At 33.5% G+C, this 15,814-nt stretch overlaps 1 protein-coding gene across 2 annotated transcripts in view; it reads right to left on the reverse strand.

The window, feature by feature from the left end:
• Positions 1-15,281, reverse strand: part of LOC143249601 (uncharacterized) — a 42,431-nt gene extending 27,150 nt beyond the window's left edge. For both annotated transcript variants that reach the window (XM_076499735.1, XM_076499734.1), the window contains exons 1-4: positions 14,947-15,281; positions 4,121-4,190; positions 2,069-2,344; positions 1,488-1,781 (exon numbers count right to left, since the gene is read on the reverse strand). In XM_076499735.1, coding sequence (XP_076355850.1) covers positions 1,488-1,781; positions 2,069-2,344; positions 4,121-4,181 — 631 coding nt within the window. In that variant the 5' untranslated portion in view covers positions 4,182-4,190; positions 14,947-15,281. The remainder of the gene's footprint in view (positions 1-1,487; positions 1,782-2,068; positions 2,345-4,120; positions 4,191-14,946) is intronic.
• Positions 15,282-15,814: the final 533 nt, after the last annotated feature.

A 15,814-nucleotide genomic window follows, 5' to 3' on the forward strand; every position in this document is an offset into this window, starting at 1 on the left:
AATGTAATATTTTATTATCTTCGCCTTAAATAATTTGTACAAAATATTTTCTAAATGAATGATATAATACAGTGCGTTCAATATAAGATAGAAAGTGTTTGAACAAATTTCAAAGAAAAGAGAATATTGTGTTTGAAACAACTTGTGAAGCAAGTGGGGCAAGTGCCCTTTGTAGGGCTAGACAGCAATATTATAATGTAAGAAGACAAAGTCTCAAAACTCCATCATAAGAGACTGATACATACACACGTAATAATTAGAAGAGAATTAAACATTATTGCTTCGATATTAATGTAGTCTCATAATGTGATATAAATCCCTGTTTGTTTATAATATAACAACAATTCTTTGCAATCACACATTTGAGCAACAAAGTACCTGAATACAGTTCCTAAAAATGAAACCGAAATTTTGTTGTTGCAATAAAAGTTAGTGAGATAAAAGGTTTTTCTTTATGTTGAGTGACGTATGAGTAGGCTTGAAGTGTTTAGTACTTTTTATGTTAAAAGGTAGCCATTTTTGGTAAGTATAAAAAACTATCCAGTTAAAAGAAAATTTGGTGATTCATGCTGATAAAGATAAGCTCAGATCCGTGATATTCCTTAAGTAAATAAATTTTAAGATATTTAATGTAATCTTTACACACATATTCTGTGTGTAGAAGGCCATCCGAATCATTTTAAATTAGTGCCTAGAGATTGTGGTATTTCTCTGATGATCAACAATTTTAAGCTGTTTTGTATTCTCGAAATATTCTTTCTTGTAAGTTGACCTTCCCAAGTTGTTAGTCCTAGCTCGGTCTTTCTTTTCTTCACTTTCAGTTTCTTTATAGTTTTGGTACAGTATGGTTTAGTTTATGTTTATGTTTTTCTTATAGCAAAGCCACATAGGCTATCTGCTGAGCCCACCGAGGAGAATCGAACCCCTGATTTTAGCGTTGTAAATCCGTAGACATACCGCTGTACTAGCGAGGGGCAGTATGGTTTAGTCATGATTCTGTCTTCTAAAGTCTAGTCTAATGGCACTAAGCGGTAGTATACTTCAGTCATGGTCTTGTTTCCTAAAGTCCACTTAATCTTGTCTCGTTTAATAACGTTAAGTGAGTTCTTGTAATTGTAACCCAAAGAAGTGTAACATCATAGCGAAGTATTTATTTATATTTATTGAACAGTATATTTTTCAAACGTATATTATTAAGTTAAAAGTATATGATTATGGAATATTTATCCAAAGTTAAAACCAAATCTCACAAAACTAAAAATGTGGGAAATCTACATATAATGTATGAATAAATGCATAATTTAGTAAAAGCGTGCATGCTAAGATTATTGCTAATTGGCAAAGGCACAATAAATCGTTATAAAGTGCTAATATACAACTTTCACTTTAGAGTAAAAAATAATTTCTATAAAAAATTTAAATTATCAAGTTTTGTGGCATTTTTTTGAAATAAATGTTTAATTTTTTCAGTATTTAAAAATTCTTACTTGAACTGGTGCAGAGATTTTCAAAATAGTCCCGGTTGCTTCCGGGAACTTGTCGGAATGCTTGCGGCTGAGTTCGTCGGTCCTCCCTGCTCATTCGACACACGCGTTCGATTTCATCATAGTCAGCTGAGCGACAAGTGAAGGAACTTTCTATCAGACAAAGTTTCTCGCATTCCTCTTTATTTTGAATGTTTGGGATATTACGATCAACAAAGCCGTCCAGATAAGCACCTTTAACCCTCTCGAAAATCCAGAGTTGACTTCCACAAAGTCTATCGTAGGTTGACTTATCCACTGCCAGAAGAGTACAGTTGTAATTCAATAAACAAAGAACCTCTTATTGTAAATTACATTAATACAAAACGTACTTTCTCGGAATTGTTAATGTTACAGTGGAAACAATACTTAGTAATATAATTACTTCAAATGTAGAAACAAGGTACAGATAACTTTACATTAAGCAATACTTTAATATATATAAAACTATATATAATCAATTAACCCTGTAACACTTTGAATTATTGTTAATATAAATAATTTTTAAGTACTGATACCAAACCATAATAAATGTCGTACTTTACCTCCTCGAATACATATCTTTTCAAAAAAATTAGTTCTTGGTTGATCCACAAGTTGATCTCTTCGCCCAATAGAACTTACACTGTATGAGAGACATCGAAATCTATCATAGTCCAAAGCAAATGACAGACACTGAGCTTCTTGTTTACATAAATTGATACAGTCTTTAGTAATAGACTGATCTTGACGTTCTAGTATTGTTTTGGACTGGACGGGGCTGCTAAACGCAATACTTGTGCTCTTCTCATAAGATTCAATGCCTCCAAAACAATTTTGGCCTGTGAAAATGAAAATATCTGGTTGTAAATTGTTTTCTCATGTTTTAACTGAAACTCACATGTTCAGTTGATGAATTGATGCCTTAGACAATCAAGTATATTTAGGGTTTCAAAAAAATACCTTAAAGGCAAAAAAAATAAGTAAATTCAATCGCACGCAAAGACTAACAGACGAAAACAAACTTCAGAGGTCGTTATAATAATGGAATCAAATTTTAAATAAAAAATATTAAAATATTATTCATGTTTTAAAATCGAGCAACATCTCTGATAAAATTATTATTAACAGTTTAACAGGAAAAACACGGTCAGGAAAATCATAAAATAAGTACAAAAGCAGATCGCTATTAAAGACGTGTTGACACAGCGATACCATAGATTTATCGTATCGTGAAACCACAATACAATTGTATCAATACATCGTTTGATACCCATGGCCGAAAGAGTGAGCATGTTTGGTGTGAGGGGGATTTGAACTCGCAACCCTCACATTTCGAGTCGAGCGCCGTAACCACCTAGCCATGTCGAACCGTCTTCAAAAAGTATGTTTGTTTGAAGTTAAGTACAAACTTACACAAAGGGCTATCTGCGCTCTATCCAATACGGGTATCGACACCCGTTTTCTAGCATTATGAGTCCACAGACATACCGCTGTGCCACTTGAAGCTTAAGAAAGCCGGGAAGCTTTTAGTAAGTATTACAAATCTTTGTAAACAAATAGTGTTTCCGTAGCCACTCTGTATATGTTAAATATGTTGTAAAACACAGTTGTATTATTTTAGCATAAAATAAAGTGTATGTATTTAAGTCTTCGCTTTCACCGATCTAGCATTTTTATTTCCAGCCTTCACAGAGATATAATTATTATATGTAATTGTATAAATTGAGTATGTTAGCTTTGAGATTTGTTTTTACGTGTAATTAATTTTTTAAAGATGTGGCGGCATCTATTTCAAGAAATCAAATTAAAGGAAATATGAATATTAAAAATGAAGCGAAAATCGGCAAGTTCTCAGTAAATATTACAAGTCTTTTGTACAGAAAAAATAAGATCTTCTGATCAAGTATTTTTCCTAGCATTTAATGATTCAATAAAGTAAGATGAGTATTGAGTACTACACGTTGTCTTCAGTTCTTTTTTTTTTCAGAAACATTACATGCAAAATAACATAACGAATTAACAATAACAAAATGGATTGACAGATATTAACTTTTTCATATTACTTCTCTTGCCAGCTGCCATTTAGTTGATCAAACCTGATAATTTGAAGAGGCACCATAAAATGAAAAAAAAAATAACAAAATGGATTGACAGATATTAACTTTTTCATATTACTTCTCTTGCCAGCTGCCATTTAGTTGATCAAACCTGATAATTTGAAGAGGCACCATAAAATGTGAAATGCTTAAATAAGGCGATGTTAGTAATATAGTTAATAAATTATAAGACAACACTGTCAAACTTTATAACAAAGCGTTGTTAAAACTTCTGTATCATACAGGGCGTTCGGAAAGTCACTGTGCACTTATATATTTATTAACAGACAAAACTGGACAGTGACTTTCCGAACACTCTGTATTATGTCATCAATATCTAGATACACACCCCTAATAATTACGTATACTTGATAAATGATGTGTTTGTTACATTTTCGTTAATAATAATGTATGTTATTCATTTCTTTTTAATGTCAACTAATATATCGATTACACTATTTAGAAAAGAAACAAACGCTAAGTCAAATTAAACTTGTACAAAACGAAATAATTGTTTACCTTGTGCTAATGAAGGAAGAGAAAGGATAAGAAACATTAAGATAGATTCAAACCACTCCATTCTTCTGTCCTAATGAAGATGAGAGAAAAATGTTAGCATTTCTTCAATTGAACTGTTTTCTTGCCCTACTGGAAATAAAATAATTTATTGTTACATGAAACAGTTGTTATCTCTTTGTCTTAATAGGAATGAGAAAATACCATTGTTACATCTTATTTATTATCTTCCAACGTTAATGGAAAGAACTAACAATATCTCACAACATCAGTCATGTATTACCTCCCTGAATTACCGATTAAAAAAAAAAACAATAACTATTATTATATCAGCTACACGTCAACTTCCATTTCTAGAAGGAGAGAAGAGATATCAACATTTAGCCAATCACGTGTATCCCTCTGTCCTAATGAGAGAAATTAATACTGTTATGTCCATCTCTTGTTGTTTCCTTCTTCTGGTAGAAGAGAAACTTGCTGTTACATGTGTCACATACTGGTATTCTTCTGTTCTAGTAAAGTTAACAAGAAGATTAAGAACATATTTATCTTCTGTCGTAAAGCAACACTGGTGCTCCATCTGTCATGTATTAACTTATTGTACTAGTTCGAGGAATAACGTTGCTATCGTCTCTCATACATTATTGTTTTGCCTTTATAGAAAACTAATGAAATTACTGTTTCTTACACAATGTAATATAATGCTAGTAGTTAAAAAACCAAAACCTCTTTTTTCTTGTTGTTGTTGTGAAACGCAAAGCTACACAATAGCTAATGTATTTTCAGCCTGCTGCAGACAACGAAACCTGAGTTATATGCCTTCAGTCTTACCTCTGAGCCACACTAGGGAACAAGAGAAAAAAAGAAAATTAATCTTACATTTATATGATGTTTTTTTCCTTAGTTTCTCAATCATGTCTACCTTTTTCGTCACGTGCTCTTTTACAATTTTTTTCATCATGTTTTATCTCTCGTGTACCACTAACAGTAGGTTTTGATTTTCGTTATATATTTCCTTGTGTCTCAAAGAACTGTTTCGTCATGTGTTACCCTCTTCGCTGTTTTCTGTAGGATTGTTTTTCATCGCATCTTAATTGTTATTTCCTCTTCAGAGTTGTATTTTATAGCGTATTATTTTCACAGTTGTTCCTCACCACTTACTGTTTTGTTTAGTATCCTCTTCACAACTGTTCCTCACCATCCACTGTTCTGTTTAGTCTTCTCTTTACAATTGTTCCTCACCTACTGTTCTGTCTAGTATTCCCTTCACAAATGTTCCTCGTCTACTGTTCTGTTTAGTATTCTCTTCACAATTGTTCGTCACCGCCTACTGTTCTGTTTAGTCTTCTCTTCACAGTTGTTCTCGTCACCTACTGTTCTGTTTAGTCTTCTCTTTACAATTGTTCCTTACTACCTACTGTTCTGTTTAGTCTTCTCTTCACAGTTGCTCTTCATCCCCTTCTGTCTTGTTTAGTCTTCTTTTCACAGTTGTTTTTCATTACATATTATCCTGTTTAGTCTTCTCTTCACAGTTGCTCTTCATCACCTACTGTCTTGTTTAGTCTTCTTTTCACAGTTGTTTTTCATTACATATTATCCTGTTTAGTGTTATCTTCACAGTTGCTCTTCATCACCTACTGTCTTGTTTAGTCTTCTTTTCACAGTTGTTTTTCATTACATATTATCCTGTTTAGTGTTCTCTTTACAATTGTTCCTTACTACCTACTGTTCTGTTTAGTCTTCTCTTCACAGTTGCTCTTCATCACCTACTGTCTTGTTTAGTCTTCTTTTCACAGTTGTTTTTCATTACATATTATCCTGTTTAGTCTTCTTTTCACAGTTGTTTTTCGTTACATATTATCCTGTTTAGTGTTCTCTTCACACATATTTTTCATCACATGCTGCCTTCCTTACTTTCTCTTCATATTTGTTTTTCTTGACGTGTTGCCTTCACTATTATTTCCATCGTTACTTTTCTCAGGGTTTTAATTGTCAACCCATTTAAAGTTCACTACAGTTTTCATGTTCTTTCATGACCGGTAAAAATCAATAATCTAGGAAAAACGTCCAAACCTTTATTTAATTATTTAGCTAATTTTTATATAAATTTTTATCTTTCTAACTTCACAAAGTTAGTGGAAATCTCTGTCCATGTACTTTCAATAAAATACGTAACAAAAGATTTTGTACTTCTCTCTTCAACATCTCAAACAAAGAAACTATTTTAAGGTCAGTAACTAAAATATCTGTGGGTCTGATCTCTCTCTTCATGATTGTTTGTTTTTGAATACCGCGCAAAACTACACGAAAACTATCTGCGCTAGCCGTCCCTAATTTAGTAGTGTAAGACTAGAGGGAAGTCAGATTACGAGTCGAGTGCCTTAACCACCTGGCCATGTTGGGCCCTCTCTTCACAAAATGAAATAAATAACTTGGATGCTGGTAGAGTTCAACTTTAAACTAACCTTCCAGTGTGTCTGAGTACAATAGTTCTTATGAACCTTTTTTTTTTCTAAATATTTTATTTTAAACTAAAATTATCTGTGTGGTGGTCAACGTCTAAACCGATACTACACATCTCTTTTCTTTGCAGTATGTTTCATTCTTCCACCATTTTTTACTACAATTTATGTGGGAGCTGTCATTTATAAATGTTCGGCTAGAAAATGTAGTTATATACTACTTGCCTTGTAAGGAAAACACAAATACAGATATAATGTAATATTATCATTGCTTCGCATGTGTGTGACTTTTTTGGACCATATTGTCATATTAGTAACAACTTGTTAGTCAAGCCAGTTCTAGGTCATGAAGAGTTTACGTTCAATTCTCTTGTGAGTATTTTTGTCTGTCATAGAAGACAAGAACCCAGTGTCCTGGGTATCTTTTCAGTTACGTTTCTCAAGGCTCATTTGTTGATAAACATAAATGCAGCAAAAACAAGTTTCTAAATCGTACCATTTGTATATTTATACACACTCAAGGAGTTGCTGTGACACGTTTCTTGAAGATGAATAGTATTTTGGCTGATAGCATACAATTTTATTTGAATATTCTAAGAATTAATTCAACTGGAAATAATTTCATACTATAACAGTGAGTTACGTTCAAGCACTTTAAATCTACAAAGGGTAAATTACATATTAAAGGTTAGGTAGAGTTTATGACTAAAAAGAATACTTTGATGATTTAGAAACGTCATAATTTTAATCCAAACTAAAAATTAGTCGATCTAAAACATTTTAAAGCAAATCAGACATACAGTAGTATTATTTAAGAGCATATCAATTACTATCAGTAAATTTATTTTAAAGCATATTACATGGTATATATAACTTTATTTTAAGCATATCAGAATGCAATCGATTACTATATCTTAAAACATATCATATGGCAGCAGTAACTTTATTTTAAAATACATTACGTACCAGCAGTAATATTATTTTAAAGGAAATTACATGTCATTGATAATTATATTCTATATCGTATTATGCGCAAACGATAAGTCCAGATATGTCGGACACTACCAATAATTTTTGTTTTCAGGTAATATACATTTTGCCGAGTAATTTCTATTAACAATAGGTCTTTATTAAAATAATTAAATAATCAGTACCAATGTGAAAAGAAAATCAGGTGTTAAACTTGTAATATAAAAGGTTTTAGTGGATATATATGATAGGAAAAAATGGATATGTGATGATTTCAAGCTCTTCCTTGTTATATTGAGTTACGAACAACCGAGTTCAATGATTACTACAGGGTGTTCGGAAAGTCACTGTGCAGTTTTCTAATCATATTTTATTCAGTTTATTTCAAGCCAGCAACTGATAGTGGTGTTTAGAAACAAAATGAGAAGGATCCAGGCCTGTATTGATGCCAAAGGGGGTCACTTTCAACATTGTTTATAACTTATATGCAAAAACGGCTCGTTTGGGTTGAGAAAATATTTTACATAGAAGAGCGAACAACGTTTCGACCTTCTATGTAAAATATTTTCTCAACCCAAACGAGCCGTTTTTGCATATAAATTTCTCAACAAGTGAGTTTCTCGACATCACTGCTTATTGTTTATAACTGTCATTCATATTTACCTCCTGTATTCTATATTGAAACATGTCTGTTAATAAATATATAAGTGCACAGTGACTTTCCGAACACCCTGTATAATGTACCAGTATTTAGCAATACAAGATAAATAAATACAGTTAAGTTATAATTCAGTGTTTCATCGAAAGAAGTTTCAAAACATGGACAGGAAGACAAATATTAAAAAACTTCCGGTTGATATGTAATAATCAAGTATGATTGGCGACTCATGGATCAGGAACTCTGTATAAGAGTCAAGTTGGACACGCCTGTGTAATCATTTCTGTTTTTGTTAGTTGTTTTTTTGGAATTTATCAAACAAATAAATATTGTCAAAATTGGAAATGAATCCTTGCATTTGTCATATAGACTAGCTACGTATCAAAGATTTGTTTTGGTGTACGATATTACAACGTGAAACTATTATTGTAATTTGCCATTGTATTTTGTGAAAGGTATTGAGCTGGAAACGTGTAAATAGGCGAAAGTTCCGGCGGAAATATCCCTTAGAGACAGGGGATATCGTTTGTGAATGACAAACAGATTTAAAAATTTAAAATTAAAATTGCACATAAAAAAATCTGGGTGGTTGTCACTACATAGCATGTTTTTTAAAGTACGAAAGACTTGTATATATTGTAATTGTATGTAACCATTTATTCGTTTACTTTTACAAACCTTGACGTTAAACAAAGTATCGCTAATGTGATTAAGAACTTAGCGCTCGGCTCGACATGGACAGGTGGTTAAGGCACTCGACTTGTAATCTGAGGGCCGCAGGTTCGAATCCCCATCACACCAAATATGCTCGCCCTTTCAACCGTGGGGGCGTTATAATGTGACCTTTAATCCACCATTCGTTAGTAAAAGAGTTGGCGATGAGTGGTGATAACTAGCTGTTTTCTCTCTAATCTTACACTACTAAATTAGAAACGGCTAGAGCAGGTAGTCCTCGCGTAGCTTTGCACGAAATTCAAAACAAACCAAACCAGTTAGCACTCCTGTTTGTAAAAATAGTTTCCAAACATAAGCTAGCTGAAGTCAATTGGTAAGCCTAATATTTGTTTTGTGAACCTACTTTTCTCTGAAAGAAAAAAAAAGATACATCGGAAAGTTTGAAGGATCATAATGTTAAAAACCGGATTTCGAAATCCATTGTGGGCAGAGCACAAGTAGTCCATTCTGTAACTTTATACACACAAGTAAAACTTTAAAAGAAAAAAAGAGGAAACTTCTGATGGTTTTATATGCGCCAACCTATAACAAAGGAAAGCTGTTTAACCTGGAAAGATAAATTTCAAAGTAAAGTTTGTTTGTAGCTGCACAGTAAAATAAAACTGTGTGAAGTTATTGTAAAGGCAGAATGAACAAAATAATGTTATTTTCAACAAAGATTTTCTGATATTCAATCACATCTACACAACGTAAGGGCTATTTGTGTAACTCATCCATAATTTTAAACTAATATACCAGAAAGAATGCAACTAGTTCGTGTTACCCATCCATAATTTTAAATTAATATACTAGAAAGAAGGCAGCTAATCAAAATAATCCTTCGCCATGAGCTACTCTAATAGAACGTACTCACGACCCTAAAATGCAAAGCTCGATAATTTCTTCTGTCTTTGTTTTTGGTGAAAACGGACGAGAATTACATATTCTTAGATACACAATGGACTGTCTGTGCTCTGCCCATCACGTTATAAGTCCGTAGACATGCCGCTGCAACTGGGGTGCTCAAGATTGTGGATTACCAACAACAACACAATTTTGAACGTTAATTGCTCTGCCAGTCAAAGGTGCGTTAAGCTAAACCACAGCTTTTTGTTGTAGGAGGAAGAAGGTGTCTCAAATATTACCTAAGTAACGGAACAGTCTCTTGACTCAAAGGATCAGTTATATCTCGGGCCTGCGGCATCTAACGGGAAACAGTATTGTCATTCAAGGGCCTTAAAGAGCATCAAACCTGACACATCTATCAAGAAGATCTCTAACTCAGGAAACTGAAGGAACATCAAACTTCCTTTGTTAATGAAAATCCTAGAGATCCAGAGATTCAAGGAGACTCAAGCTTCCTCTGTCTGCTGGAAAGCCTTGTGAATCAAAGAGAATCTTCATTTAAGGTTCACAATCTCTCTCATTTACATACACTGATAAATTCAGCTTATAAAGTATAAACTTAATCGGTTACTAACATATTTGTAAAAGGAAAAAGAGAAGGTATTTCATTTTGTTGACTTGAAATTCGAAACCTTAATTGATAAAACTGCAAGTCTTAAAAATACAGTCTAAGCCAAAATGTTTCCTAAACTGTTTTATACTAATGTTACTGTCTACATACATGTAGTTATTGAGTAAATGCTCGAATAGTAATGGAGAAGGTAGCATACGGACAAACATGTACGAGTTGTCAAAACACATATACACACCTGTTTTGTATAAGAGGGTGTACTTTTAGCTTCATCTTTTTTCGAAACAGATCAGCGCTTTGTTCAAACAATTTCTCTATTTTTGATGTAGATTGATGCCTCATCACGTACCAGGTCAAATTATTCGACTGTCCAGAAATGGTGTGAACCAAATGGACATTGCCAAAACAATAGGGTTCCCCAGTATACTGTATCCACAATACTGAAATGCAATCGGACTAAAGAGAACGTAGTTTTGTAAGAAACCCTACTGATAGACTCTGAAAATCTACTGCCTTAGATGACCGTGTTTTGATCAAGTTAACGCATCAAAATCGAAAGTGGTCTTCCAATATCTTAAACCAGGGATGATATGAACACATTCATTATTTGATATCAAGATGAACAGTGAATAGGAGACTGTCTAAACAAGGTTAATTTGCACAAAAGGCTACCTACAAATCGATATTAACCATAATTTACTGCCGTCACCATGTTACTTGGGCAAGACAACATGTCAGCTTACAGTTAAAACATTGAAGACATGCCATCTTTTCAGAATAAAGGATTCGTATTCGTCGTTTGCCTGGAGAGCAGATGAGGAAAGACACTCTTTCTCACCGGGAACACGCAAAAGGTGGTGTAGAACATGTTTCGTCCTGGTAATAATATCCTCCAGGGAAACGTCAATAGCGCCTCCTATAAGTATCACATTGAGATGATATTTCTGCCATTTGCTAGGTCAAGGTTTATTCATAACTTAGTGTTTGTTTGTTTGTTTTGAATTTCACGCAAAGCTACACGAGAGCTATCTGTGCTAGCCGTTCAGAATTTAGCAATGTAAGACTAGAGAGAAGACAACTATCATCATCACCAACCGCCAACTCTTGGACTACTCTTTTACCAAAGAATAATAGAATTGACCGTAACATTATAACGCCTCTACGATTGAAAGAGCGAGTATTTTTAGATTGACGAAGAATCGAACCCGCAACTCTCAGATTACGAATCTAGCGTCTTGACCGCCTAGCCATGAACTTTGTGATCCACGATGACAATGCCACTGCCCGCAGTGCGCGTATTGTACAGGATTATCTCGACCAGGAGAACGTTATAAGATTACTATGGGCATCAAAATCTTCAGATTATGATCTCATTGAGAACTACTGGATAAAACTGAGACAAAAAATTGCTAACTATGACCCTAAATCAGCTACTATAGCTGAGTTCCAGCGTCGTCTGGTGACAATTTGGAATAAAATGACGGTAAATTACAGGAATATCTTCATTCACGGCATGTCATGTTGCTTTGCGGAGGTTATTTGAAAACGAGAAGGGTCAAACAAGCACCAAAAGTTTAAAATGAACTGATTTTAAGGCTATGGACTGTATTTGTAATAATATAATGTTATATTTTTATCATTATATGTGTTTTGTTGGGATACGTGAAATGGTTAATTACACATTTGTCTACTAGTATCTTATCTAATTGTTTGCTGTTCTAATAAATTGTTCATGATGTCCACAGAAACTGTCCCATTTTACAAATTATTATACATATAAAGATCTTTAATATAACATGTATTTTGCAGTGTGACAGCACTAAGTGCATTTGCAATCCACCTTAATATTAATGATCTTATTTTTTACAAAATATGCAAATATTTTGGCCAAGACCGTATGTATAATCTTAAAATAGGTATACTTTAATATGTAATTATTTGGAAATACGATGCTTTGTTTGGAATTTCGTACAAACCTACACGAGTGTTATCTGCCCTTAATTTATCAGTTTAAGACTAGAGAAAAGGTAGCTAGTCATCACCACCTACCGCCAACTCTTGGGCTACTCTTTTACCAACGAATAGTGGGATTGACCGAACATTATAACGCCAATACGGCTGAAAGGGCGAGCATGTTTAGTATGACGGGGATTGGAACCCACGATCCTCAGATTACGAGTCGAGTGCCTTAACTATCTTGCCAAGCCGAGCCTTTGGAAGTACGTTGAGCATGAAAATAACTTTACTTGACAGATGAACCTCACATAACTTTCAGATTAAACCTGTTAAACGCTACAAAGTAAGCATGTTTTGTCTGCTATTTATACGCACCCCCCCGCCTTCAGCCGGGTGTCTTCGGACTTACAACGCTTTGAAATCGTGCTTTGATACCCGTAATGGGCAGAGTATGGATAGCCCATTGTGTAGATTTGTTTTTAATTATAAAAAATAAACAACAGTTATTTATACATTTAATAAAAAACATAAACGAGCATGTTGCAGCGTTTTAGCGTTTACTATATGTAAATACTTCCAGAGCTGACAGTAGACAATATCAAACTTCCTACATACATATTTATATACTAACACACAAAACATGCTATATTATCCGCTGTTACTGTTACTGGCCAGTAAACCTCTGATTATGATTAAGAGAAACACATTTTGTCAGTTGATTAAACTCGTTAAAGCTCAGCCATAACCTCATTTTCAAATAAAGTATTTCAAGCTTAGACCAGCTAACCTTTCTCTCTCTATTCTGTGTAAGATAGGGTTTAACAATATATTTTAAAACGTGTGGGAAATAAATAGTTTTTCCATAGGTTTTTGATGAATAAATTCAGTTTATTTAGATTTCAAATAAGTAGAACTATATACCATTAGATGAACATGAAACACTTTTCCAAACTACTGGTATTAAAGTTAGTATTGACAGCGGAATTATGTCGACAAAAAAGTAATGAAGTGTATTTATTCTTGTATTCGTTCGTTCTAAAGTAATGTAACGGAAAGCATCAATATGCTATTTTATTTCCCTTATAGCTTTAGAAATGTATGCACGTGTGCTGCTAATTAATTAAACTTTAAACCACTTTTTTTTTTATCGTGGTGCACGCATTGGAGCTCGTGCACTGCAGCTATTCTGATATACTATTTAAATAGAATGACACTGGATATATATCCGACGTTTTCAGAGTTATTATAATTGTACTATTTCAGGTAATTCGGGCATCTGGGTTTAAATACATTATGAAAAATATTCACCTTAAATAGTCAATATTGAACTGTATGCAGAATACATTACTAATTTTACAATTTATTTTCACTCCTTGTTGACTCAGGGGTAAGCTTGAGGGCCTAAACTGATTTCTTGGTTCGATCCCTGCGTTGAATACAGAACAAATAGCCCATTCTACAGCTTTACAATTAAAACAAACAACGAAAGGTTCTCATTCTTGTGTAATTTAAATGACCAAACGTATAGTTGTAAAAGGAAAGTCCAAAAGCAACGATCAGTAAATCCCTGGTTATTTTTTATAATTTTGAAAGATGTGATATACATATTCACAATTATGTTTAAATTGTTTCTGTCACGAAAATACTACCAGGAAAAAAAAACTATACACTAATATGGAATATTTATCTTCATTAGTAATTATCACCTTGTAGTTGATAGTATAATAACAAAACAGAAGTACCAAAGATGGTGAAGCAATAGAGTGCGTGTGTGTGTTTACTTATAGCAAAGCTACATGGGGCTATCTGCTGAGTCCACCGAGGGGAATCGAACCCCTGATTATAGATAACTTCCGATAGATATAAAGTGCTTTATTTTACTAGTGGTTGCTACTAAGGACAATATTTGAATATCCGGTAAGATCATTTGATGTTTTTCGTTATCATGTTGAACGAGATTTTGAACCTGTAAATGCTATAAAGAACATATATATCTTGGGTATTACATCAGCATCTAAGAACGTCAGGGAGCATTATTATCCATTGAGATTAATCTTCCGGAATGGAATTACTTATAATTTAAATAGTAAAATATTTATTCCAAACAGCATTTAACGAAATTAATTAATTCAAGCAAGGTGCGTGAAACAGAAGAATTATTTTTGCCATGTTTTAAACGAGTCAAGGTCAAAGTTTCAATTCACAACTTTGGGATGGAAGTATTTAGGTGCGAGTCAGCTGGTGCGTTTCTTCTTCATATATCTGTCCTTAATTAGTATCATTAGGACTCTGCGTATTACATGAAAATCGATAAACCACACTGCAAAGCAGAAACTATCTAATATTGGACAAACCTAGATGGTAAGGTTACGGTTTCAAATTTCGAAGTTTAGCACAGAAAAATAAATGAGAATGGTTTTTACGCGAGAAATTAAAACGAACAACTTACTTTATGTAAAAGATGAAAAACTATTATTAATGGGAAAATAATTCATTATTTATACAAGTATGACTAGATATATTATAAACTTGTCTACATTACTGAAAATAAATAGTTTTACTAATCATTCTCCCATTATTTGATCAACTTTACCTTTGATTGTCTTCCGGTCAGTTTCTATAGACTAAGTGAAAGCAGGCCAGTGTAATCCACAGACTTACAAGTTGAATTAAACTTGTACAAAAGTAAACCAATATCAAACGATCGATTAATCGTTTTGTTATCACGAGTAAAAGTTGGTTAATCACACATGTAAAGATTTATTATTTAAACCTCGATTTAGGAAAGTTTCACCTGCCTTTAGGGTTATTGCACATTACATGATGAATCCCTAAGGAACACGTGCATTACTCAGTGAAAATTGCACCTTGCTAACGTAAACCAGATAAAGATATTATGCACACCTGTTCTCGAGCTGGGCCACTGAACGTGGGTGAAGGTTTATGAATAATACCAAACTTTATGCTGGTCTAACACCCTTCCCTTCTACTAGGGACAGGAATCCCTTTTGTGGAAACACAGGATGTCAGCTTATCCTTACTTTTACCATTCTCTCGTTGGATGATTAAACGAATCCTGTCAACCCGGTTTGACTGTTTAGTTCTAAAATGCATCATGGTTGCTTGGTTCGGCATTGTTCGTTTAGCTTACAACTGTTTCCGTTGTCCGAGATGTGTTGGTAAAATACACACATGTACGTAGAAAATCACAATATTGGCCACATAGCTAGGTCACGATGAGTATTGGAGCGTTCAATGTGCTTTACAGCTTTTCAAAATACTCTTACTAAGGTCACTTGAAAAAGTATACAATCAATAAACGAAGATGAATAGAATTCATTTCTGTAGTATACATTTTGTTCTTGTTTTCATTTTGAACACATTTCACTGGTAATTTTCATAAATGCTTTCAAATCTTTATTGAATTTACATTTTGGTACAAATCATGTTTACATGAATCG

This window comes from Tachypleus tridentatus, chromosome 4, assembly GCF_004210375.1.
Source record: "Tachypleus tridentatus isolate NWPU-2018 chromosome 4, ASM421037v1, whole genome shotgun sequence".
Classification (NCBI taxonomy): domain Eukaryota; kingdom Metazoa; phylum Arthropoda; class Merostomata; order Xiphosura; family Limulidae; genus Tachypleus; species Tachypleus tridentatus.